Source organism: Salvia miltiorrhiza, chromosome 4 (assembly GCF_028751815.1).
Source record: "Salvia miltiorrhiza cultivar Shanhuang (shh) chromosome 4, IMPLAD_Smil_shh, whole genome shotgun sequence".
NCBI classification, from domain to species: domain Eukaryota; kingdom Viridiplantae; phylum Streptophyta; class Magnoliopsida; order Lamiales; family Lamiaceae; genus Salvia; species Salvia miltiorrhiza.
Genome location: NC_080390.1, coordinates 13,015,754 through 13,040,069, shown reverse-complemented (window position 1 = coordinate 13,040,069; position 24,316 = coordinate 13,015,754). Strand labels below are relative to the sequence as shown.

General features: G+C 36.7%; 3 protein-coding genes across 5 annotated transcripts; 1 reads left to right on the top strand and 2 right to left on the bottom strand.

Annotated features, from left to right (window-relative positions):
- Positions 1-1,561: 1,561 nt before the first annotated feature.
- On the bottom strand, positions 1,562-4,377 carry LOC131022781 (U-box domain-containing protein 16). The gene has a single exon (XM_057952306.1). It carries the CDS (start codon positions 3,867-3,869, stop codon positions 1,830-1,832), a length of 2,040 nt encoding a protein of 679 aa, XP_057808289.1. The 5' UTR covers positions 3,870-4,377; the 3' UTR covers positions 1,562-1,829.
- Positions 4,378-10,082: 5,705 nt separating this feature from the next.
- On the top strand, positions 10,083-15,088 carry LOC131022780 (uncharacterized). Of its 2 annotated transcripts, none has more exons than XM_057952305.1 (4): positions 10,083-10,217; positions 10,383-12,069; positions 12,428-13,407; positions 14,817-15,088. In XM_057952305.1, exons 2-4 carry the CDS (start codon positions 10,585-10,587, stop codon positions 14,923-14,925), a joined length of 2,574 nt encoding a protein of 857 aa, XP_057808288.1. In that variant the 5' UTR covers positions 10,083-10,217; positions 10,383-10,584; the 3' UTR covers positions 14,926-15,088. The 2 variants fall into 2 exon arrangements, with proteins under 2 accessions (XP_057808288.1, XP_057808287.1); XM_057952304.1 differs by having other exon boundaries at positions 12,425-13,407.
- A 1,050-nt stretch (positions 15,089-16,138) lies between these two features.
- Positions 16,139-18,907, bottom strand: LOC131022779 (CBL-interacting protein kinase 2-like). Of its 2 annotated transcripts, none has more exons than XM_057952302.1 (2): positions 18,612-18,907; positions 16,139-18,039 (listed from the first exon to the last, which is right to left on the bottom strand). In XM_057952302.1, exon 2 carries the CDS (start codon positions 17,650-17,652, stop codon positions 16,282-16,284), a length of 1,371 nt encoding a protein of 456 aa, XP_057808285.1. In that variant the 5' UTR covers positions 17,653-18,039; positions 18,612-18,907; the 3' UTR covers positions 16,139-16,281. The 2 variants fall into 2 exon arrangements, with proteins under 2 accessions (XP_057808285.1, XP_057808286.1); XM_057952303.1 differs by lacking the exon at positions 18,612-18,907 and adding an exon at positions 18,492-18,605.
- Positions 18,908-24,316: the final 5,409 nt, after the last annotated feature.

Genomic DNA, 24,316 nt, shown 5'->3' with positions numbered 1-24,316 from the left:
ACCAAGCAAGTCATCACCATCAAGTACACTTTTCGGTCTTTGACTTTCAATGTGGGTAGTTTTGTAAGATGATTTATCAATGTGGGTAGATTTAATTCCAACCCATTATTAAATACCGAGCATGTATCAATAGCGCACTTAATCTCTGATTTTCTATATTTCTTATGGAAAGGTCGGGATATCACAAACGGTCAACGTTCGTTCATTCAACGTTCAACGTGGAATTTTGTTGAACATGAACAACCATCGAACTCCCCAGCCCCCAAAAGTTCAACAAATTATTTGTACGTTCAACAACATTAACTGCCATGTTTAATGTTTCTAATTTTCTTGTATAAGATCTGTTTCTGTAGAACGCAACCATATATATATATATATATATATATATATATATATATATATAAAGCCTAATTAATTAGTTACTACTAATTAAGTAATACGGACAATTCAACCATTCAAAAATGGGTGATTCTATTCATAGCCCCCGTTTTACTCTTTACAGTCATTATCTAAAATAATAATTAAAAATTTACCATATATTTTATCTTATATTTAAATATGGAACTATAAAGAATAAAATAAGTGCTATGAATAGAATCGACCATTCAAAAATAATCAGAAGACTGTGGCCAAACTAATGAATGTATATATTAAAAAGAATAATTCAGGTTTGGTCGGGTTTGTCGGCCCGTGAATTGGCTTGGTTGAACTTTTTGGCATACAATTTGGTAAGTGAGTTGGGCCTCAAATGGGTTTTGGTGGGCCGAGTTTTAATAATTAAAATTATTACGTTAGTTCGTACTATGCATTGTTAGCATAGAAATTGAACGATATTTTAAATAAATAAAATAGGTTTTGGTTAGGTTCTCTTTCTCATAGATGTATCAAATTGGATCAAGCAAAGCCAGCCCATGACAAAGCTTTTTTAATAAAATTCAGCCCATGACTTTCTGGTTTTTTCATTTTTTGTTATATCATCTTTTGTTTTTCTATTAATTACTACACAATATTTGAGTATTTTATAATATGGTACTGGATTTTGAAGAATTACACGAGCTTCCGGCTACGTTTGGTTTGAATTTGGGTGTTGGTTATGAATCAGGGTGTAGACAGTATCGGTATGAATTTCGATGTTGGTTATATAAATCAGATATTATATATTATCTATTTAAGAGTTGTTTGATTTGTTGAGATAGAAAAGATTGATAGGATTGGAGTAGTGATTACATAATCCATCAATTTTAGGGTGATAAATAATCATCCATTTGAATAATTAGATGTGGATTGGATATCAATTACAGGTCAAATCATGCAAATCAAACACTTAATTAACATAGATTATTTTACTAATTATATCTTATCACTCAAACTAAAGGCCTCCTTTTTGTGTCTAACATTATCGTCTAAAATTCTTGAAATATTACGTAATTGTTTATTTACCTATTTTGCGAATTCAAAATTAAATTTGGACAAATGAGTTATTAGTTGATGAAATTTAAAGAGATGGTCTTGATCTTGAAATGATCACATCACAAGCATGTAGCCAATACTAGTATAAATATGAATAAATCAGCCATTTATTATCAATCAAAATTGGAATTTTAATCATTGTCAAATTTAGATTTCCATATAGAGGAGTGTACAAGTACTAGGCGAAACATAATTCACAAATTAGCCATTTCAGGCTACTTAACCTAATTACATCAAACAAAAGAGAAAAAAAATATTTATATTTGTGTAAATGAATTTGGATGGAACAAATAAATCTATGAAAAAAAAAAACAATAATACACAAAAAAAAATAATGTGAAAAAATAAGGTACAAACATTTATGCGGGCAGTACAATCCTGGTGGAGATATCCAGAGCTGTAGCCGAATGCTGAGTGCTGAAATGCTCTCCAATTAATCCCGCCGCCCATCTCCTCAAAATCCTTAACAAAGTCGCCGCCTTCCTCCGCGCTCTCCCGGTCCCCGCCCCCATTATTTCCCAAACCACCCTCTCAATCCCGTTTATCGCCGCCAGCTCTGCCACCATGTCGGACCCCCCTTTCCGGCACATGTTCACCAGCGTCGCCGCCGCGCTCTCCCTCGCTCTATCTGAACCGTCTCTCAGCACCGCCGTCAATTTCTTCATCATGTCCCCATGATAAGCGGCCGAGATCGCCATCAACCCGCCGCGCTTCACCACCAATTCGAGAACCGCCACCGCCTCCTCCACCATCGACTCCATCACCTCCCCGACCATGTCCACCACCCCTCCCTCCACCAGCTTGGCCACCGCCTCCCTATCCCCGGCCAAATTCAGGATCGCCACCATGGCATCCCTCCTCGGATTCGTGGGGCCCTCCCTCGCCAAATCAAGCAACGCCTTCACGACGCGTGTCTTCCTCCCGAGCTTCTTCCGGTACCCGTGCACGCCCGTCAGGCTAAACACGGTGGCCGCTGCATTCCCCTTCGCCTCCCACGTGGCGCCGGACCTCAACACCTCGATGACGCCGTTGAGGACGCCGTCCGTCTCCATTATCCTCGCCTTGTTCGCTTCGAGGATGGAAAGGTTTAAAATGGTTGTAACGGCGTTAATTTGGAGGCTCGGATTCTCCGAAGCTAAGAACTTGACCAGCAACGGCAGCGCTCCGGCGTCGGCGATGCAAGTCCGGCTGTCGGAATCCGTCTTCGCCAAGACGCGAAGCTCGTAGACCAAGCGGTCGATCACCTCCGCCGTCTGCGACGATGCCGTCAGCTTGTTGACGAGGAAGGAAACGGTCATCTTAATCGCTTCCAACGCCGTCTTGTTGAAAGCGCCGCCGTTTGGTTTGACGTTAACTTCGGTTGACTCGAAGGGGATCCTCTGCTCGCGGCACCACATAGCAATCAAGTTTTTCAACGCCAGATTGGGGATAAGCTGCGTGTGGGCCAGGCTCTGACCTGTCTTCGGACACGTGGCGTGACCCGATTCGATCCACAGGACTATCGAGGAGCGGTCGTATGTTTGTCCCGTGGAGACCACCACAGGATCGCGCATCAAATCGAGAGTTATCGGGCACCGGAAGTCCGCCGGGATGTTCGCCTCCGCCGCCGATTTCTGCCGCCTGGTGGCGATTCGCGGCGTCGAGGCGCCGTGCAGCACGCATTTCGCGTAGCGCACGAGTCCGATCAGCGCGATTACGTCCGCCTTGGATTTGTCGTCGTCCTGATTCTGGACTTCGTCTTCGAGGTTCTCGATTTCGTTGCTGCAGCTCGCCGAGTCGCACAAATTCAATCGCTCGAAAATCTCCCGCAGCTTCGAGTGATCGGGAACGATTTCTCGTTTGATATTCTCCAGCATTTTCAGAACCTCCGCTCTCAGATTCTCGTCGCCGGCGTCGACGGAATCCGCGGCCGTATCCGAGCACTGCTTCTTAATCAAATTGAGCAATTCGTCAACATCTTCGCTCAAATTGAGCTCTCGCGCGGGGAATATATCCAGAAGCGTCGACAATTCGATGATCAAATGATGGAAAGAGCTCGAAATCGACGGAATTTGCATCAAAAGCCACATTCTGCTACAGGTGGAACAGTCTTCCAGTAATACCTTCATTCTCTGCAAAACTATGTACAATTCCTCATAGCACAGCGCCGCAGACGGCGGAGAAACATTCACCGGATTCCGAACAAGTTCCTCAAAAAGGACCGAAATCAGCCTCGATTTTCTGATAATCGAACTAGAATTTTTCTTCAGAAGAATTCGCAGCGGCTGCAGCGAAGAAACCTCTTGCGATAGAACAAACAGCGACTGCAGAAGCTTTTGATCGGACAAATTCGGCGACACAAACGCCCCTAACGATGGCCGCCGTTTCCTCGCCGGAAAAGCCTCGTCCGACACCGCCATCAGCCACAACAAAAAAAAAAACGTATAAAATCAAAAAAATCTTGGGTCGAACGATGTAGATCAATGAGTTGATCGTTGTATGAAGGTAAGAATTGCAGAAACGGAATTTGTTGAAGACTTTTCGTGGAAGGAAATTGAATCGGAATTAAGAATCGAAGAAATGAGCTGTGAAATGTGAAAGTGGACCAAACTAAGATGCCTCTGCTAAAGTTTACTTTCGAAGGGAAAAGAAACGTAAAAAACGGCACCAACTAATTAATGGATTAGATATAATCAAATTAGGTAGTCAGCTGAATAATTGACCCATAAATTTTATTTTTGTGGATTGGGTAGTAAATGATTTAAATAAATAGTGTTACTATAATTGAGACGAAAATTTAGACGATGGCATGAACGTTTGGCACGACTCTAATTAACTCGATGACAACAAAGCCTAGTTAGGATAAATTTAACACACAACTTTGAGGAATTCAAAATGACCGTGCCAAACAAGAGCCGCCGTAAGTCGGCCACAAAACCCCACATGTTTAATACTAGTATTTTTATTTTATTTTCAAAGTATTAAGTGTATTTTCTTTTAATCTAGTGGTATCACTTTTCTTTTTCTAGTTGCCGGTGATAACCACAAAATCCCTATCAGCCTATTTGATTCATAAAATAGATATTTAAGAAAGATATTTTGCAAGTATATATGATATAGGCCTCAACATATCAAATTCAATAATTTTAACTTTGTTTCGGATATTGTAATTCAGTGTCTTGACCTATACATTGTTTGCAAAATTTATTTTTCTCAAATATATCACAAATTAGAGATTTCTGACTTATTAATATCTAAATTATGAAAAACTCTACTAATTTATCTTTCAATAAAAATTTTATTACCTGCAAATGAGTAGTATTGTCTGAAACTTTCACCACGTCCATAAAAATTTTAATATATTTTTTAGTTTTTTCAATGGTAGTCATGCTTTGTTTTAGGGTGCTCCAAATTTTACATAGTATGGTCTGAAATTTTCACCACATCCAGAAAAATTTTGATATATTTTTCAGTTTTTTCAATGAACATGCTTTGTTTTATATAAGGTGCTCCAACTTTTACATAACAATACATTTGCATGATTTTCGTAATATAGACATTAATTATTAAAATTATAATTAGAATATAATTAAAAGGGTAAATATCATGAAAACTCCTGAACTATACCAACTTTATCAAAAATACCCTTAAACTTTTGAAATGTTCTCTAAACCCTCAAACTATCAGGTTTTTATCAAATATATCCCGTATCTATTTTTCGGTTACCAGAAACGTGATGTGACTCGCCGGATGACACAATGTAATTTATATTCTATTTTTTTAAAAATGACATGGAAAAAATGACTTCGTTTCGTACCATATTCTATCGTGTTTATCTCTAATTCTAAGTTATTAGAGTGAATTTCAAACACGATAGGAGTGAATTTTAAATTTCAGAGTGGATTTCTTTTAAATGATATGGTATGAAACGACGTCATTTTTGTCATTGCATTTAAAAAAAATATAATATAAATTACATTGTGGCATCCGGCGAGCCACATCACATTTTTGGTGATCGAAAAATAAATGCGGGATATATTTGATAAAAACCTGATAGTTTGAGGGTTTAAAGAACATTTTGAAAGTTTCAGAGTATTTTTTATAAAGCGAATATACTTCAGGAGTTTTCATGATATTTACCCTAATTAAAAATATAGAAATAGTTCAGGATATATATGATTATTTAACCTAATTTGGAATAATCTCCCATTATGTCACAACTTGTGGAACTATATATGTATTTGACCCATCTCTAATAAATGCGTTTTTATGCTGGAAATGATAAGTATTTATATATATATATATATATATATATATATATAAGAAAATGATAAATATTAGGATGAGTTGGAATACGTGGGCGGATAACAGCAAGTGTGGTTGGCAAAAGGGCATAGACTTGTTCTCGAAATATATAAAGATTAATTTAAATCTGTAAAACATTTAGATAATAGTAAATTATATTAAAAGTGGGGTTTCTGGTTGTTTTTTTATTTACTGAATTATTACAAGGTGGTCCTTGTTCTTATCTTGGGGGCTTCTTGTTCTTTTTTTTTTAATGATTAGTAGTGCTTCTAGCAAAAATTATTTATTGAAAAATATATGTCTGCTTATGACAAAGTCTACTTTTCGGCGGCTGAATTTGAACGAATGTTCCGCCTCTTTATTGCATGTTTATTAATGAAGGTTTGTGTTTGTGATAAAAACGTTACGCGTATGCCAGCACAAAAGCATACAGTTATTTCCGAGTTATATAAAGGGATCTGTAAATTAAATAGAAAATAAAATATACCAAATCAATATGTTAATGAATTCGATTTTTGGGATATTCGGGCATGTTATTTTTTAAATATGTTCTACATTTGAATTTATTTTCCTCATTTGGTAGTAATGAAGGACCAGTGAAATTTAAATTATCATTTTATATTAAATGAGAAAATATAATTAAATTTTCATAAATGAGTTGTGTTGTCGGTTGGGTTCAACCAACAATGTGCTAATCAAGATGTAGTTTGATCGATTTGATCACATACAATCCAATTATGCAAAATATTGAAGAAATAATGTATCGCCACTTTCACTCTCATAATAAATATAAATAGGCAACATAGATACTTGTCATTTAGAAAAAAAAAATCGAAATTCTGTTATTTAAATCTACTTGTAATTCGATCAATGGATATCCTATTTTGGCACTGTTAAATTCTACTATGAATTACTCCATTTTTTTTTTGTATATTATACCTTATAACATAAATTTGAATATTTGTTTCTCCTTATATTTAAAAAATTGATTGCATATTTTCAATCTAGATTCCATGAAAATGAAACAATCAATTAATCATATTGTATCTCATCTTCAGGTGAAACACAAAGTGCTCAAACTCTAGTGTTTTTTAAATAAAAATAAACATTAAGAGGGTGCTTGGCCAAACTTATTTTAAAGAGCTTATAAGTTTTTAGAGCTTATAAGATGTTTCAATAGCTTATAAGATGTAATTTTTAAGAGCTTAGAAGTTGTCAAAGTGTTTGGATGATTGAGCTTATAAGCTAGAGAGAGATTTTTTTTGTTAGAGAGATAAAATATTTTTTTAGAGAGAGAATATCGAAGAAAAATTAACTTGAATGATATATAATGAAAATAATAAATTATAGTTGAAAAATATTTGTAAAATGATTGTTGCATATGAGATTATAAAAAAATAAGTTGGGGTAGAGGAACTTATTTTTTGGGGAGCTTATAAGCTCTTGGAGCTTATTTTTGGAGCTTATAAGAGCATCCGCATTGGGACCTCCTTGATAGCCTCCTTGATAGCCTACTTGATAGTGTTTGTGTTATTGAGTAGGTAGTGCTGCATTGGGGTTCCTTGATAGCCTCCTTGATAATATTAGTTTTGATTTTATGTTTTTCATTTAAATTTTATTGCATAATTTAAATTGCATATTTAAATACTGGATTAAACATAAAATTTAAAAAACCTATTTAAAACATAAAAAAAAAATACATAAAAATTTAAAAAACCTAAATTTGAATTTTCGAATTTTTCATAATATTTTTTTTTTAAATTGGGCGCGTGCATTGCACGCGCCATCACCATTTCCTATCGAGGATACTCGATAACTCGAGGAGGCCTCGAGGAGCTCCTCGCCGCATCGCCCTCCTCGAGTGGGATGGTCTCCTCGAGGACCTCCTCGAGTACCCGCGATGCGGGTGCTCTAAGCTGTTTGAGAGCTTATTTTGCCAAATACTTTGGAGGAGCTTATAAGCTCCTAAACAACTTGTAAGCTGTTTTGAGGAACTTATAAGCTCAGCCAAACACCCTCTAAGTACGATTGGACACATTCTAGTAATATGATGTTATCAACAAAGTAAACGAAACCTTAAAGTACACTTGTTTTATAATTTATTAATAATGTCAATAAAATTGAGATAAAAATCAATACTAATGAAGAAGCGTAATCAATCTTGAATTGTTTGATAACTAAATTTCCGAATTTCAAACTTGGAACTAGTCACATGAAGCTGACATAACTGAACTAGTCCAGTGAAGTAGTTAATTTCTTTGTTAAGTTAATTATTAAATAAAAAGAACTTGAAATTCAACTATTCAAGCATAAGATCTTAATACTTTTCGAGTCTCTCTCTCTTTCTCTCTCTCAAATGGCCCAAAGTTACACTAATGGTTTTGTCTTATTTCTGGGCCTAATTTAGAGAAATTATTTTGAGCCCAAATGAGAAATGGACTCTAACAAACCAATCCTCAATTAGATAATAAAATCGATAGCCCATTGCCGGTTTGTTTGTTATTAATCTGGAAAATACTCTTATTATTAGTCAATAATCTTAGCACAAACTTTGACTTGAAAAATTGGGGTTACCAACAACCTTTACACGTGTATAACATGATATTTCTTTTGAACAAATATAACATGATATTTCAACTTGCAAAATTATTAACTCACTTATTACAAAAAAAAAAAATTAACGTTGCTCATCCAACTAAGTAACTACTACCTCATACTACTACCTCCGTCCCACGAATCTTAACACGTTTGATTTCGGCACGAGAATTAAGGAATTGTAAATTAGTATTTTAAGTATGTAGTTAATAAAGTATAAAAGCGATAAAGTATGAGAGAAAAGATAATAAAAGTGATAAAGTAGGAGAGAGAATGTATAATTATTACTTTATTTAGAAATGTGTCAAGATTCGTAGAACGGAGGAAGTAATTTTCTTCGTATAATCTTGAATTTTGTTCGATCATTCGATCCCAAAAAAAAAGTCTCTTCAAATAATTAAATTTACGGAATATTCAATCATTCAAGCAGACAATTAACTTTATTATATTAAATTTTCGCGGATTCAATTCACCATTTCCTTGTGTAGAGTCACGACCAATCGTAGCCAATTTTGAACCTATCTAGAATTATATATTACTTCCCCCGTCCGCCAAAAATGGAGGCAAAATTACTATATTGGGCGTTCGTAAAGAGTGTACCATTTTCCTCTTAAGGAAATGGTCCCACTTAGGGATGTCAATGCAGCCCGAAACCCGTGGGCCGACCCGAATAACCCGATAAAATGAGAGGGTTAGGGTTGAAAAATCGCAATCCGAAAAAACCTCCAGCCCGATTAGCCCGCACCCGACTAGCCCGAAAACCCGATGGGCTGACGGAATTGTGACTGATGCATCAAGTTACAACTTCTGCTATGTTTAGATCTATGGTATTTGCTTAAATATATATATGTAGCCTCATTAAAAAAAGTGAAATTAATTACGGATGATAATTATTCAAGATTATACAAAATGGTCGGCCTAATAAATTTTGTATATTTTATACATTATACATTAGATCATTAGGAATAATAAAATACAAATGATAATTTTATTTGTACGCCTTTAACCTGATTAGCCCGATGGGCTAGCCCGAAACCCGAAAGTTTAGGGTTAGGGTTGAAGATTTACAACCCGAAAAAATCTCCAACCCAATTAGCCCGCACTCGACTAACCCGAAACCCGATAGGGCTAGCCCGAAAATCCGATGGCCTGGTCCGATTGACATCCCTAGTCCCACCATCCACTTTAATCTTTTAACCTTACAAACACTCTTTATTTACAAAAAAACTTCTTCAAATTCAATCACATATCTCATAAAGTGGTGAGACCCTTTCTCCACTACATTAAAATTATTACCAATTTTATTAAATTTCGTGCCCAATTAAAATGCTCCATTTTTAGCGGACGGAGGGAGTACCATTTTTAGCAATTTACTCACTCCAATTTGATTTCAAATTTGTTGATAAAATTAATGATCGTACATTAGGAGGTACTAATTAGACATCACACTTTCGGAATGAAATTGCTAGGGAGATTTATCTTCAAACAATTTGAATATAACAATTAAGAGGCTTCATAAAAAAAAGGTTTGAAAGATTTAAATAAGTAGGCGAAATAATTTAGTAACTAGCTCATTCATTGAATGACCAATCAGAATCGTCTTTAATTTTTCAACCACACGCTCGGCCGCAGGCAACCATTCCTCTCAACCGGCACACGCCCGGTTTACTATCAGACCGGTCCGGTCTGACCAATGCGTATATACAAAGAGTTATTGGCATATAGCCATTTTTTTTCCCTTCCCTAAAATGTTTCTCTCTCTTATCTCTATTTTCTTGTCAAATATTTTCTCTCTCATCCAAAATCATCAAATCATCGCCTGAAAAGTTCGCCGCCAACCTCTTTTTTAGCTGATGGCCGGAACATTGGTACGCGGCGGAGTTCGTTTCCCGTGTTGTGTTGATTTTCTATTTTTTGTTTTTTGTTTTAATTGTGATTTATTGTTATTCGTTTCGTGTCATTTAGGGTATAAAAAATGTCGTGTTTGTGAAAAATATGATTGTCTGTGTGCTAAATTTTTATCTGGTAATCAGGTGGTAACACGTAAATCGCGTCGCTAGCGTTTGGAGGAATTGCTGGAATCGGTTTTGCATTAGAAGCATTTCTGAGAATAGGAGTTTCTAGGGTTTTGTGTTAGTGATTGAGGAAGGTGGGGGATTATTTGAAGTTGCGATTGGTTGATATTCTTTAATTGCGTTGGAGACTGGGGAAGAGAGACGTGGGTTGAGGAGGATAATGTGTATACTTTGCGTGATTCAGAAGTGGTCGCGGAGGATTGCTACCATGTTGCCATGGCTAGTAATACCACTGATTGGGCTATGGGCTCTTTCGCAGCTCTTGCCACCGGCGTTCCGATTTGAAATCACGTCCCCGAGGCTTGCTTGCTTGTTAGTTCTGTTGGTAACACTGTTCTGGTACGAGGTTCTGATGCCTCAGTTGTCAGCATGGAGGGTCAGGAGGAATGATAGGCTTAGGGAGAGGAAAAGGTTTGAGGCCATTGAAATGCAGAAACTGAGGAAGACTGCCACCCGGAGGTGTAGGAATTGCTTGACAGCGTATCGGGATCAGAATCCTGGTGGGGGCAAGTTCATGTGCTCTTATTGTGGCCATATTTCGAAGAGGCCAGTTCTGGATTTGCCAGTCCCTCCAGGAATGGGTAATTCAGGGATATTGAAGGATCTGGTTGGCAAAGGTGGGAAGATATTGAATGGGAAGGCTTGGTCAGACAATGGGTGGATATGTGGGCAGGACTGGCTGGAGAACGGTAATTGGGTTGCAGGGCCTTTTGCTGGTAAGTCAAATTGGAAGAGGAATGGCGGTGGCTTATTTGGTGGGGAGGATGACCATTGTCTGGCGGAAAAATCTTATTCTCGTGTATTTATTTTTGCTTGCAAAGCATTAACAGCTTTTTTATTGAGCATCATGTGGGTTTGGAGAAAGATTTTTAGGGTTAGTTCATCCGGAGATGATACTTCATCTGATTCAGAACGCAGAGGAATGCTGGATAATCAAAGCGAAGGTGGAGGGAACGGTCAGGAGAGTAGAGGAGAGAAAGCTCGAAGAAAAGCCGAGGAGAAGAGGCAGGCTAGATTAGAGAAGGAGCTCCTAGAAGAGGAGGAAAGAAAGCAGCGCGAAGAGGTCGCAAGGTTGGTTGAAGAACGGAGGAGATTACGAGATGAGAAAATGGAGGCTGAAAAAGAGCGTGGAAAGGGGTCCCCCCGAGCTAAGGAAAGAGATAGTAGAAAAGAATCTGAAAGGAAGCGCCAGGAAAGAAGGAAGGAGAAAGACAGAGGATCAAGTAAAAGCAACTCTGATGTTGAGGAGTTGGAAAAGAGAGTGAGCAAAGAAAGTGACCAGAACAAGAGGAGTGATAGTGATAGACGTGAGCAACAGCGAAGTGCACCTGAAAGTATGAAACCTCATGGTACAGAACTGGGGCATGGATTTAAGGGTGCTGCAGCAGGTAATCATAACCGAGGGAATGCTGGAACAAGATATTTGGATCGCATGCGGGGCACATTTTTATCTTCTTCCAGAGCATTTACCGGAGGTGGTTTTTTTGGAAAGAATACTAACACGTCTACTGTTTCAAGAGAACAGAAACCTAGCTCATTGGTAGAAAATGCTCAAGCTCTTGCATCTAGAAAAGAAATATTACAACCTGACCAGGCTTCTGGGAGGCCAACTGTAAATGGAGATGATAAGAGTTCTAACCGCCCGGTAAGTTGCTTCATGTGTTAAGTTGTTATAACTTTGTGTGCATGTTATTTCTTCTTCTTCTTCGTTTTTTTTTTTTTTTTTGGTGGTTGCGGGGTGAGTGAGTGGGGTCTGCTGTTGGACGCTTACTGCATTATGTTAAAAGAAAAATCAGTTTGCTAACTATTTGATGTCCTGGGATATTTCTTTTTGCAGTTCCTACTCTAATTCTTTGTTATTCAACATGGGAAACTCAAATCATGAGCTTGTTATGCTGGTCATGTAGAGTGATTGTTAGGCGGTCATTATCAGTGTCTAATCATGAAATTGACATATTGTTTGTTATGATATTCTCATTTATGCCACACTGGTTTTTTAGCAGGTGCTCATTGAACCTCAACCATGTACAGCCCCTAAAAAGTCGTGGCAGCAACTATTCGCTCGTTCACCAGCTGTTGGTCCCCCCTCTAACTCGAATGTTATAAGCAGACCAACCGGGAAGCATAAAGCAGAAGTTCAGTGCACTCCCTTTTCTGGCAATCCTCCGTCAACACAATCATTTGACAATCCTATTGATTTTGGGCTGCAGTCTCCGTTCAGTCTCTTTGGATCAAGTAGTAGCAGTTCAGTTCTTCCATTATCTTCTGAAACCATGCTCCCGAAAAGGGGAGATAAACCACATCAATTTTTGCCAGAGGAGTCAGAGATTTTTGAAGACCCCTGTTATGTTCCAGATCCGATATCCTTGCTTGGACCAGTTTCTGAATCACTTGATAGCTTTCAGCTGGACCTGGGTTTTGTTGATACTGGATTGGAAAAACCATGTGCTGTGAAGACTAAAGCTGCACCTTCCAAAGTTACCAAGCCATCACCAATTGAGTCTCCATTATCGCGGTCACGTGTTTCAGAAGATAGCTCCAATGTCTTAAACGGCGATGGCTCATGGCAGATGTGGAATAGCTCTCCTTTTGTTCAGGATGGTCTTGGTTTGGTTGGCGGGCCTGTCAACTGGCTTTTACATCCAGAGATGAACTTGTTAAACAAGGAAGACAATGTGCGTCAGGTACCTCATAAAACAATGGCTTCACTGTTCAAGAAGGATGAGCAAATCTCTTCTGGCTCTCATCCTCCGCAGCATGTTTTATTTGGGAATTCCCAGAATGGTGGAACAATTAATTCATCTGGGCCTGCAATTTCTGATGGTCCGTGGTTGCCAAGAACTTTATTTGGACAAACTTCTGATAATCAAGCTGTGATGAAGCCTAAGGGGGAAACCGTTCAGAATGGCCTAATTTATGGAAATACTAGTGGACCTCCTGCTAACCATCAATTTGACCTGTCTGCTTCTAATTGTTGGACTAGGTAAGCACAACATGCTGAATTATGTTGCACACTTTTCTCTTGGTTTCAGTTGCCTGATAAGGCATAATCAATTATAGAAAAATTTACTTAACGATACCACCCATTATCTGAATTTTTTTTTACTATATGTGTGTCCATTCATGTGTTTGAATTGAGCATTAGCTTGAAGTTGTTCTTTAACTAAAGCCTCTAACATATAGGTTCCATGCGTTAGAAGTTTAATAGTTTTAAAGTTCAGAAGGAATTTGATAGCTTGTACAGCTGACTTCTATTTTTATTTTTTCAATCTCTTACTTGATAAAATGTTATTCTAGGAATAATGTGTACAGTGGTTACTTCTTTAGCGATCATAAATATATTTGGCCAAAGATTGCATTCTTGGTTTTGGCTGCTCATTGTGAGATTTGGCCCGTCTAATAATGTTTATAATCATTCTCTTCAATAATAAAATTAAAAGATTTGGCCCTCCTAATTATGCCTCTTTTCTTTTAGGGATGTCTTTTATAGGGCAGAGTCATGCCAGAAGTTGGAGTAGGATTGGAATTAAGTTGATGATTCTCTTCCGGTGTTTTCTATGTGTAGTTGTCCGAGTGTGAGAAATTGACCTGTGCATCATGTATCATGGACTGTGAAAAAAAAAAACCAGCTACTGTGAACCAAATAGGTTCGGACTTTGGAGTCTCTATGTGCCATGAATAGAATGAGCAAAGTTTGCTCTTCAAAGTCCATGATAAATTATGCATACGTCAATTTCTCATTCAGGTGGACTACTATATATTAACATTGTCCTACTGGATGAGAAATTGCCCTATGCCTCATGGATTATGGGCTTTGCTCATTCTATTCATGGCACATAGAGACTGGTTCGACCCGAGTTACTCACCAGGGCGAATTCTATGCAAAGCCAACTATTAACTGGTGTTGTGATGGATCACTTTCCTGTCGCAAGGCCAGTTAAAAGTATTATAGTTGGCTTTGTTAAGAATTCTCATTCTGAATTGATTAGGGCTGTTACAGTGGTTCCTTAGGTCAAGCCTAGCCTCCGCTCCAGTTTGAGGTTATAGGATAAATGTCTCCCTAAATACAGTTTGGAGCCTGCGGCTGCAATGGCCAAAATGGATGATGGGTCCCTTCCAGTTATTAAGAAGATTGAAACGGAAGGCGGCCTGGGTCTTCAATCAGAAATGTAGGCAGAAAATTGTTAATGAAGTGAATATTTAATCTTTGTCCAATTAAAACTTGCTAAAGAACATTGACTGTATGTCTGCATGCTGCCCTCTCATGGTTTGTTTCCGTGAAGAAACATAAAAAAGCCATTAGCTGAAATATATGTTCCCAGCATTTCAATTGCTTTTAATTAAGTAGCAAGCAGGGGTGTTGATTCTGGCTGTGGTGTTTCTGTTTTGCAGAAAAGACTGGACGGTGCCGGGCTCACGAGAAAGTGCTCCTATCAACAGGCCTCACATTGGAGGCCTCTATTCCCCACCAGATGTACAGTCTCTTTGGTCATATGAGTAGATAGGAAAAAGAAAAGAAAAAGATGGAACAATGACATAGTATCGTGGACTCGAATTCCTCCTATTGTGAAAGAGGAAAATAGCCTCTTTTTTGGGAGATCTATATAATACAGGACTCGCATTGTATCTTCCTTCTTTTCTATACAAGGGAGATTTTAATTTTAGCCTCTCCTAGAAAAACTTCTGATGGTATATGCATGCGGCGTTTCCAGGTATAATCGAACACGTTCTTCTTTGCGTAATTAATGTCTTTTTAGTTGCTGCTGCATATATATAAACCTGAGGTAAATTCGGATACAGATGTGTAGATTGGGAAATTGAGCAGTTTTTGGTGATTTTTTTCTCTCTTGATGATTGAAAATATTGTGCTGCTTCACGCTGTGTGGATACACTGTTGTTTTGCATTTTTTTTTCTTTGGTTGTGGGATTTAATTAATAGAAGTAGCTTGTAAACCTTAAAGAAATAGTAGTATTATAGTACTAGTATAATTTGATGCGCAGAAAACGTACTAGTATAATATATGGAGCAGGTGTATCAAATCTTTATATATATATAAAAGCACATCCACATTAAAAAATAGTAAATTATATTTTTTTCGTCAAAAATCACCTTGAAAATATTTTTTTGTTTCTAATTATTTTTATTCATTTCATCTACTCTAGATTATATAAATATTTTTTTATTATAATTTTTTTTATTGTTACAATTTATCACGTTTTCATAGTTTTTACTGTGTAGTTCTTATTTAAGATGGAATTATAGCTTAACACTATCTTCTATGATCAGTATTGCATATTTATTTAATGAAATATGTAACAACATATTTTTGACTAAAATGATCATAAAATGAATATTTAGTTACCTGTATATTTAATGAAACATGTAATCATATATTTTTATCTAAAAGGATCATAAAATATTTTTAAAGCATATATACAAATATTCAGTTACATGTTTATTTAATAAAATATGTAATCACATATTTTTGTCTAAAATAATCATAAAATATTAAGTTAATATAAATACAATATTTATTAAACCTAAATAAAATTATAAAATATTAGCATTTGCTATATTTTAATAGCATATTTGTAAAATTATTTTATTTTTTTGAAATGATGTAAAATTATTTTATTAGTATATGGATTTAGATCCTCTTGAACTGTATCACCATAACCCAACTCATTTTTACTATCATCGATCTTGACAAGACTTAGCAAAGTGAGATTATATAACTCGAAAAATTAGCACAAAGATACAAATGGCTAAAAGATCCGAGGGAATGCAACTCTTGCCTAAAGAAAAATACGATAAATAAATATCTAAATCACAATCATAAAACAAAACCTAAAGCTTCTAAGGTAATAACTCTGAAACTTGAGATGTCTGAAACTCTGTTTTATCTGGTTGCTGCGGTGGTGGAGGCGGCGGCTCCTCCCCTTGCCATGTCCAAACAATATCCTTCAACGACGGCCTTATCTCCTTCTTCACCACCTTTTGATACTCCAACGTGTCTCCGTTCGCCTTCTTCATCTCGACTAGATGAAAATCTGGTGCAACCTCGAAGATCTCTGCATCGATGGACAGCAACCCTTTCCTCCCTTCCCTCGTTCCATCGAATTTCATATGCCCTCCATTCTTCTTCGACACCTTCATCTTCAGACGTGTGGCTACTTCCTCTAGCTTCGAGATGATGGTCTTGGCGTTCTTGGCGGACGTGAACTTGATTTCTTTCTTCTGGTCGCTGCCCTCGAACAAGCCGGAGAGGTCAAAGCCGGCTGAGAGGGAGATTATCTCAAAGGCGTTGAGATTCACGGGCTTTGCAAGCTCAGCCTTCGCGTCTATATCAAGAATTGCTTCTTCTTTCTCGTTGTTGGTCGTGGCTGCAGCGCTTCCCGGGGCTGGGGCTTTGGATTTGAGACCTCTACGGAACCAAGAATTCTCCATGATCTTGGATATGGAGATCCTGGTGCTCGGATTCGGATCCAGAATCTTGGAGATCAGCCTACGCGCATCCGGTGGGATCCAGTTGGGGTACTTGAACTCCGCCTTGCCTATTTTCCTGTACATCTCCATCAAGTTGGAGTCGTGGAACGGAAGTTGACCCGACAACAACACGAACAAGATCACACCACATGACCAGATGTCGGCTTTGGCACCATCATAGCCTCGTCTGCTGATGACCTCCGGTGCAACATAGGCAGGCGTCCCACACGTTGTGTGGAGCAGTCCGTCTTGCTGCCTTGATTCTGCTAGGGCACTCAATCCAAAGTCGGAGATTTTCAGGTTCCCGTGTTCATCCAGCAGCAAGTTCTCGGGCTTGAGATCCCGGTGATAAACACCCCTACTATGGCAGAAATCAACAGCACTGATCAGCTGCTGGAAGAATTTCCTCGCAGCGTCCTCCTTCATCTTCCCCTTCGTCACCTTGTTGAAAAGCTCGCCTCCTCTCACATACTCCATTATGAAGTAGATCTTCGCTTTGGTGGCCATAACCTCGTAGAGCTGCACAACATTCGGATGCCTCACGAGTTTCATCACAGAAATCTCTCTCTTGATCTGCTCCATCATCCCAACCTTCACAATCTTCTCCTTGTCGATCACCTTAATGGCCACACTCGCCCCATTCTTGACATCCCTCGCGTGGTAGACCTTCGCAAAGGTGCCTTGCCCGAGCAACTTCCCAAACTCGTACCTCTCCATCAAGATCCCACCTTTACTATCCATCCTCAGCAAACAACTCAAGCACTACTTTACCAACTAACTCAGCCTTATGTACTAAACACACAAACCCACCTTCAAGAAAGCAACAACTCAACCGTCTTCACAAACATCATCATACGAGCCAATCTGCGCCCAAGAATACCTAACCAGTGCCGCCTTCTCACAGCAGATATAGACAGGACTAAGACCTAACTGTCCAATCTCATCGAAGACAAAGAAAGGCAGCTCAAATCGAGCTTCTGCCTCATCAAAGTCGGAGAAAGACTGTCTAGCCGGAAAGCACATCTTTCAGCATTCCCTGGTCTTTGTCTTGAGCTAGAGATTACTGAGAGTGATGACGATGTTCAAGGGATCAAAACCTTAGATACGAATGGATTCAGGCGCGCTAACCTGAAAAAATTCCCAAAATTCAGCAAGAATTCATGAAAATAATGGAACATCTCTATCAAAATATGGAGATTCTACAAGCTTTACAAACTCCAAATTGAGGTTTATGATTGATGAAGAACGTGATAACCCTTTTTTTGGAATTAGCCAATTATAACTATTCTCCGCCAAGCAATCAAAGATTCAACAAAACCAAAGCTTTTAACGAACTACAAACAACCCTAAGAAACATCTTCAACATATCAACAAATATACACATAAAAGAATAGATTTAACCCTAAAAAAAAACCTAAATACATCCAATTTTCGGGTATTATACTGAAAAACACAAACCCTTCAAATTATAAACGATAAAAAAGAGCAATCTTTGGTGTGCCTTTGTTCCATATCAACAAAACACATACAACAATTGTAGAACCCAAATCAACAAGAATATACCATCACATGACTCATACCAAAAAGGGAATTCACACAATCATTACACATGACTGGATCTGATAAACACAACCCCCCCAAAAAAAGAATCTTTGACACAGATCCCGCAGAAAAAAGAACGAATCTACAAAATTAGGTACCTTTTTCAATTGGAGAATCAAATTAGAGACGTAGGGGAATCGAATTGAAGAAAAAGACGAGTGGTTTAGCTTTTGCAGTGTGTTTCTGAAAGAGCAGAAGAGAGGGTGTGACAAGCTGGTGTTTATATACCAACTCCGCCTCTACAGCTAATCATTTTTGGAGTATTAATTAATTTATTAAAAGAAAAAATCTGCAATTATTATTTCTTGGAACGAAATTAGAGGAGAGGTATTAGTGGTTGGTTGGACTCTTTTTAACGTTTTACGGCCACCTGTGATTAAATAATACTCCTATGATTTTCTTATTCAAAGATAGTTTTACTATTATAATAATATTCTGAAATATATTCGTTATGCTTTTCGCAAGTGATAATGCCAGAGGACCTATAGCTCATTTGACAATATTACCCTTTTCATTAAATCTTTGCTATTCGGTGATAAGTAAAATTCGTACTTATGTTAACATTTTTCAATTAAATATAGTATTTTTTATTTAAAAAAGTTTATTAGTTAAGTTTGAGTTTTACTTGGTTTTTTAGTCATTAGTTCCGCCAAGAACATTATTCTCGTAAATACTCAAACAAAAAAGAAAATATAATTTTCGTAGACAAATATTTTGACTATTATATTCAAATCAGATGTATCATGTATGTGAAACTGTTTTGCAAATTTATTTGACGCATGTTAAATTTTTTTAATGAAATATCCACAATTCAATTTTGTGGATGAATTTTAGAAAATCATAAACTATACAAGAGAGATAATAAAACTATAAAATTATCTCTCTTTTATAAACTTGACCTACAAGATATTTGTAAGATTTAAATTCATGACTCAATTGGAATTCAACCACTTCACAACAAACATGATTTATTATAAAAAGAAATTATCAGAAATGGGGACATGGAACTGAGGAGGAAAAGTTGGGGTTTGATTGATCAAAGGGTAAAATAGTCATTATGAAAATTGTTGAGGCATAATTAATTAATTACCACCAAAAAAAAGTATCTTAATGGAAACGCAGTGATCATTGATTATTAGCTCCACCAAATTATTTTTAGTTATATATGATAATTATACCTGCAGCATTTGAATGTTCAATTGAGAAGCCACTTCACCAAATTAAGTTCCTTTTCATAGTTTCCAAATTGACCTTGTGATGCACCAACATTGTGAAATAAATAGATGAATAAACTATTTGATTTAAAAAAATATACTCACTATAAATCATTATCATATACTCTCGTTTTATTGATAATGACTCACTTTTTTTTATCTGCTCTACTGATAATGGCCTGTTTCAAAAAAGGAATCCGCCTTATCTTACAAAATATTATGGGTTCCACCACTTTGTATCATTTTAATCTTTTAATTACTTTACTTATTACTCCTCCCTCCATCCTATTACAAATATCTCTCTTTCTATAATGAGATATCTCATTACAAATATCTAATTTATTTTTTGGCAATATATTATCTCTTTATATTTAATATTTAAATAATTTTCCTCAATTCACTTTATCTATTTTCTAAATATTTTTTAATCTTCGTGCTTAAAAGTAATGAGACATTTGTAATGAGACAAAGAGAGTAATAATTTTGAGCTATTATAATTGGGATGGAGGGGTAATAGATAGATATAGATGCAGATGTATAGATGTGAGAATGAAGTTTAATTTGTCCAAATTCAGAGTGGGGTTAATGCATGTTACTTTGGCTGCTGCTATTGCGATGAAGGTGGGCTGTGTGACTGTAACGCATGTGAAACATGTTTTCATATTACCAAGTTAATTGCTAGAAAACTTGTATTATTCAAGTTTGGTGGACTTGTTTGAGTTTTTGTTTATTTATTTATTTACTTATTTGAGTTGATAACTATGCTTAATCACTAGAAAACAAAATTGAGGTCTCTCTAAGGAAACTTCTAATTTAAAATAAAAATTATCATAAACATAGTCGATTTGTTACTCATGATTTTGAATAAAAGTCAGTGAAAGTAAGAAAGCAGGTCACTTTTTTCTCAAATAAAAAAAAGAAAAGAAATAGGGTTTTTTTTGTAAAGATTACATAAAGTGAAATCAAATTACATCACAAGATGCGTTAAATATTTGATATATTTCATATGATCTTATTATATTTTTGGAGCAATGTGATTAGAGATGTCAATCGGGCCAGCACACCGGATTTCAGGCCAGCCCTATCGGGTTTCGGGTTAATCGGATGCGGGCTAATCGGGCTGAAGATTTTGTCGGGTTATAAATTTTCAACCCTAATAAAAGTTTGGTTTTGGTTCCAAACTTTATTTATTTATTTTTGAATTAATACTGTTTTATATAGGATTTTCTTTGTTTCTTGGTCTTTTGATTAATATTTTCATTTTATTTTGATATGTGAGATGATATTTGATGGCGATTTTTTGGATGTTATTTGGAGTTTTTGTTTATTTACTTGATAAATCATGAATGCGTGGGATGCTGGTTTACTTTATGAAAGCCCCCGAGAAGTTTACTAAATTATGTTCTATTAAGCTTTCACGGATTTGGATTTCAACTATTTGGAATTTTGTAATTTTTGGAAAATGACTATTAATTGAGAATCATGAAGATTTATGAATTCCTTCAGAAGGTGAATTACTTTTCGAGCTCCATAAATCGTTTTACCCCGAGTTGTTGCGCCACGCCCTTGGATTTTCGGAATTTTGAGTTGTAATTGTGATAGCGGGTGACGGGTATCTGACGGGTAGCGGGTTGGTGGATACCCGACGGGTGGCGGGTATCCACGTGTCTCGGGTATGAATGGCAAATAGTAGTGTATAAGAAGTTGAAATTTTCTCTAAAATTTGTTGCAGTTTCGTGGTGATTTATTTGTTGGATGGTTGATTGCAGGATGCCGAAATCGAGAAGCACCCGCGCCCTTACCTCTCAAGCCACGACGAGTATCCGACGGGTAGTGGGTGGCGAGTATCCAACGGGTAACGGATCGCGGGTATTTGCGGGTAGCGGGTTGGTGGATACCCGACGGGTGGCGGGTATCCACGTGTCTCGGGTATGAATGACAAATAGTAGTGTATAAAAAGTTGAAATTTTCTCTAAAACTTGCTGCAGTTTCGTGGTGATTTATTTGTTGGATGATTGATTGCAGGATGTCGACATCGAGAAGCACCAGCGCCCTTACCTCTCAAGCCACGACAGGTATCCGACGGGTAGTAGGTGGCGAGTGTCCGACGGATAACGGGTCGCGAGTATCTACGGGTCGCGGGTATGGGTGGCTCCTCTTTAATTTACTTTTTCATTTTAGTTTGATGCGTAAGGGGACACCAAGCGGTGCGACCTCCCTGTGTGTGAACAGTGAGGTCCCGAGTTCAAACCACACTGCTCCCCCTCCCCAACTCCCCCAAATCAAAAAAAAAAAAAAACTTTTGATGAAAAAAATAATCCAAAATTGATACCAACCAAATAAATGCAGACAATAATTTTTAGATTCGTAACGTAGACCTATATTATATTAACAATTTTTAGTGAATAATCTCTATAATTTATAAATATATTAAAAAATAATTTTTACGCTTTTTATATAATTAATTATAACACCAAATGATACCCGTCGAAATTTGACGGGTTACACACTAGTTATCATAAACATAGTCGATTTGTTACTCATGATTTTGAATAAAAGTCAGTGAAAGTAAGAAAGCAGGTCACTTTTTTCTCAAATAAAAAAAAGAAAAGAAATAGGGTTTTTTTGTAAAGATTACATAAAGTGAAATCAAATTACATCACAAGATGCGTTAAATATTTGATATATTTCATATGATCTTATTATATTTTTGGAGCAATGTGATTAGAGATGTCAATCGGGCCAGCACACCGGGTTTCAGGCCAGCCCTATCAGGTTTCGGGTTAATCGGGTGCGGGCTAATCGTGCTGAAGATTTTTTCGGGTTATAAATTTTCAACCCTAACCCTAAACGTTCGGGTTTCGGGCTAGCCTATCGGGCTAGTCGGCTTAAATGCGTAAAATAAAATAATCATTTGTATTTTATTATTTTTAATGATCTAATGTATAATGTATAATGTATAAAATATACATAGAAATCAAAGATATAAATTATACAGCAAGCATGAAATGCAAAAATATATGATATTGCAAAAAATATCAAGATTGCATAACATATAAAATAAGTTGGTAACAATAAAATGTTCAACTTTGTTAACGAAAAAATAATAAAATATCCAACAATAGTTTGAATTCATAGAAGCAAAGCATCTCAAAAATACAGAAAAGTGAAATAATGAGACTTTATAATATTTTGTCATTTTTTTTACTTTTATATCTAAATATTTAATATTAAGTATTCGGGTTTCGGGCTAGCCCATCAGGTTAGTCGGGCCGGCCCTATCGGGTGCCGGGCTATTCGGTTACGGGCTAATCGGGTTGTAATTTTTATCGGGTTGAAAATATTCAACCCTAAACCCTCTCGGATGGCGGCGGGTTAATCGGGCCAGCCCACGGGTTTCGGGCTAGATTGACATCCTTAAATGTGATGTTTTTATTGAATATATATATATATATATATATATATATATATATATATATATATATATATATATAGGCCAAGGTTCAATGAAGAAGGCCTAAATGTAAGAAAGAAGAGAGAAGTAATCTCATCCGTTGATCTTATCTAATCTAACGGACATGATTTGTTCACGCCATGTTCAACGGATTTTTTTCGTTGAACATATGGGGGGTCGAAACCCATAACCCCCAAAAATATTGTATATGTTCACGAATGTTCAACGAAAAAATCCGTTGAACATGGCGTGAACAAATCATGTCCGTTAGATTATATAAGATCAACGGATGAGATTACTTCTCTCTTCTTTCTTACATTTAGGCCTTTTTCATTGAAACTAACCCTATATATAGGGATGTCAATGCAGCCCGAAACCCGTGGGCCGACCCGAATAACCCGATAAAATTAGAGGGTTAGGGTTGAAAAATCGCAACCCGAAAAAACCTCTAGCCCGATTAGCCCGCACCCGACTAACCCGGAACCCGATAGGGCTAGCCCGAAAACCCGATGGGCTGGCCCGGTGGGCTGACGGAATTGTGACTAATGCATCCAGTTACAACTTCTGCTATGTTTAGATCTATGGTATTTGCTTAAATATATATATATATGTAGCCTCATTAAAAAAAATGAAATTAATTAGTTAGAATATATATGTGTGTATGTGTGTGCAATCTCATTAAAAAAAGTGAAATTAATTTGGATTTTTTGTAGAAATTGATTATTAGTATCTCATTAGTTAGAAATTAATTATTAGTATCTCATTTTAAAGTATTACCAAATTTTTTTTTTTTTGTCTGTCAATGAGACGTGCATGGCAAATCCACTAATTATTCAGTAATAATCCAGATTGATTCTAGTGCATTGATACATGTTAAATTTTACTATCTCATTTTAATATAATTTTGTTTATGTAATCTTGAATATCTTATATTTTTGCATTTCATGCTTTGCTATATAATTTATATCTTTAATATTCATGTATATTTTATACATTATACATTAGATCATTAGGAATAATAAAATACAAATGATAATTTTATTTTTACGCCTTTAACCTGATTAGCCCGATGGGCTAGCCCGAAACCCGAAAGTTTAGGGTTAGGGTTGAAGATTTACAACCCGAAAAAATCTCC

Bases quoted from the DNA above. Each gene is read 5' to 3' on its own strand.
- LOC131022780 (XM_057952304.1), top strand. From the start codon at position 10,585: ATGTGTATACTTTGCGTGATTCAGAAGTGGTCGCGGAGGATTGCTACC. The intron at 12,070-12,424 runs GTAAGTTGCTTC...CTGGTTTTTTAG, and splicing joins ATAAGAGTTCTAACCGCCCG to CAGGTGCTCATTGAACCTCA. The intron at 13,408-14,816 runs GTAAGCACAACA...TCTGTTTTGCAG, and splicing joins GCTTCTAATTGTTGGACTAG to AAAAGACTGGACGGTGCCGG.
- LOC131022781 (XM_057952306.1), bottom strand. From the start codon at position 3,869: ATGGCGGTGTCGGACGAGGCTTTTCCGGCGAGGAAACGGCGGCCATCG.
- LOC131022779 (XM_057952302.1), bottom strand. From the start codon at position 17,652: ATGGATAGTAAAGGTGGGATCTTGATGGAGAGGTACGAGTTTGGGAAG.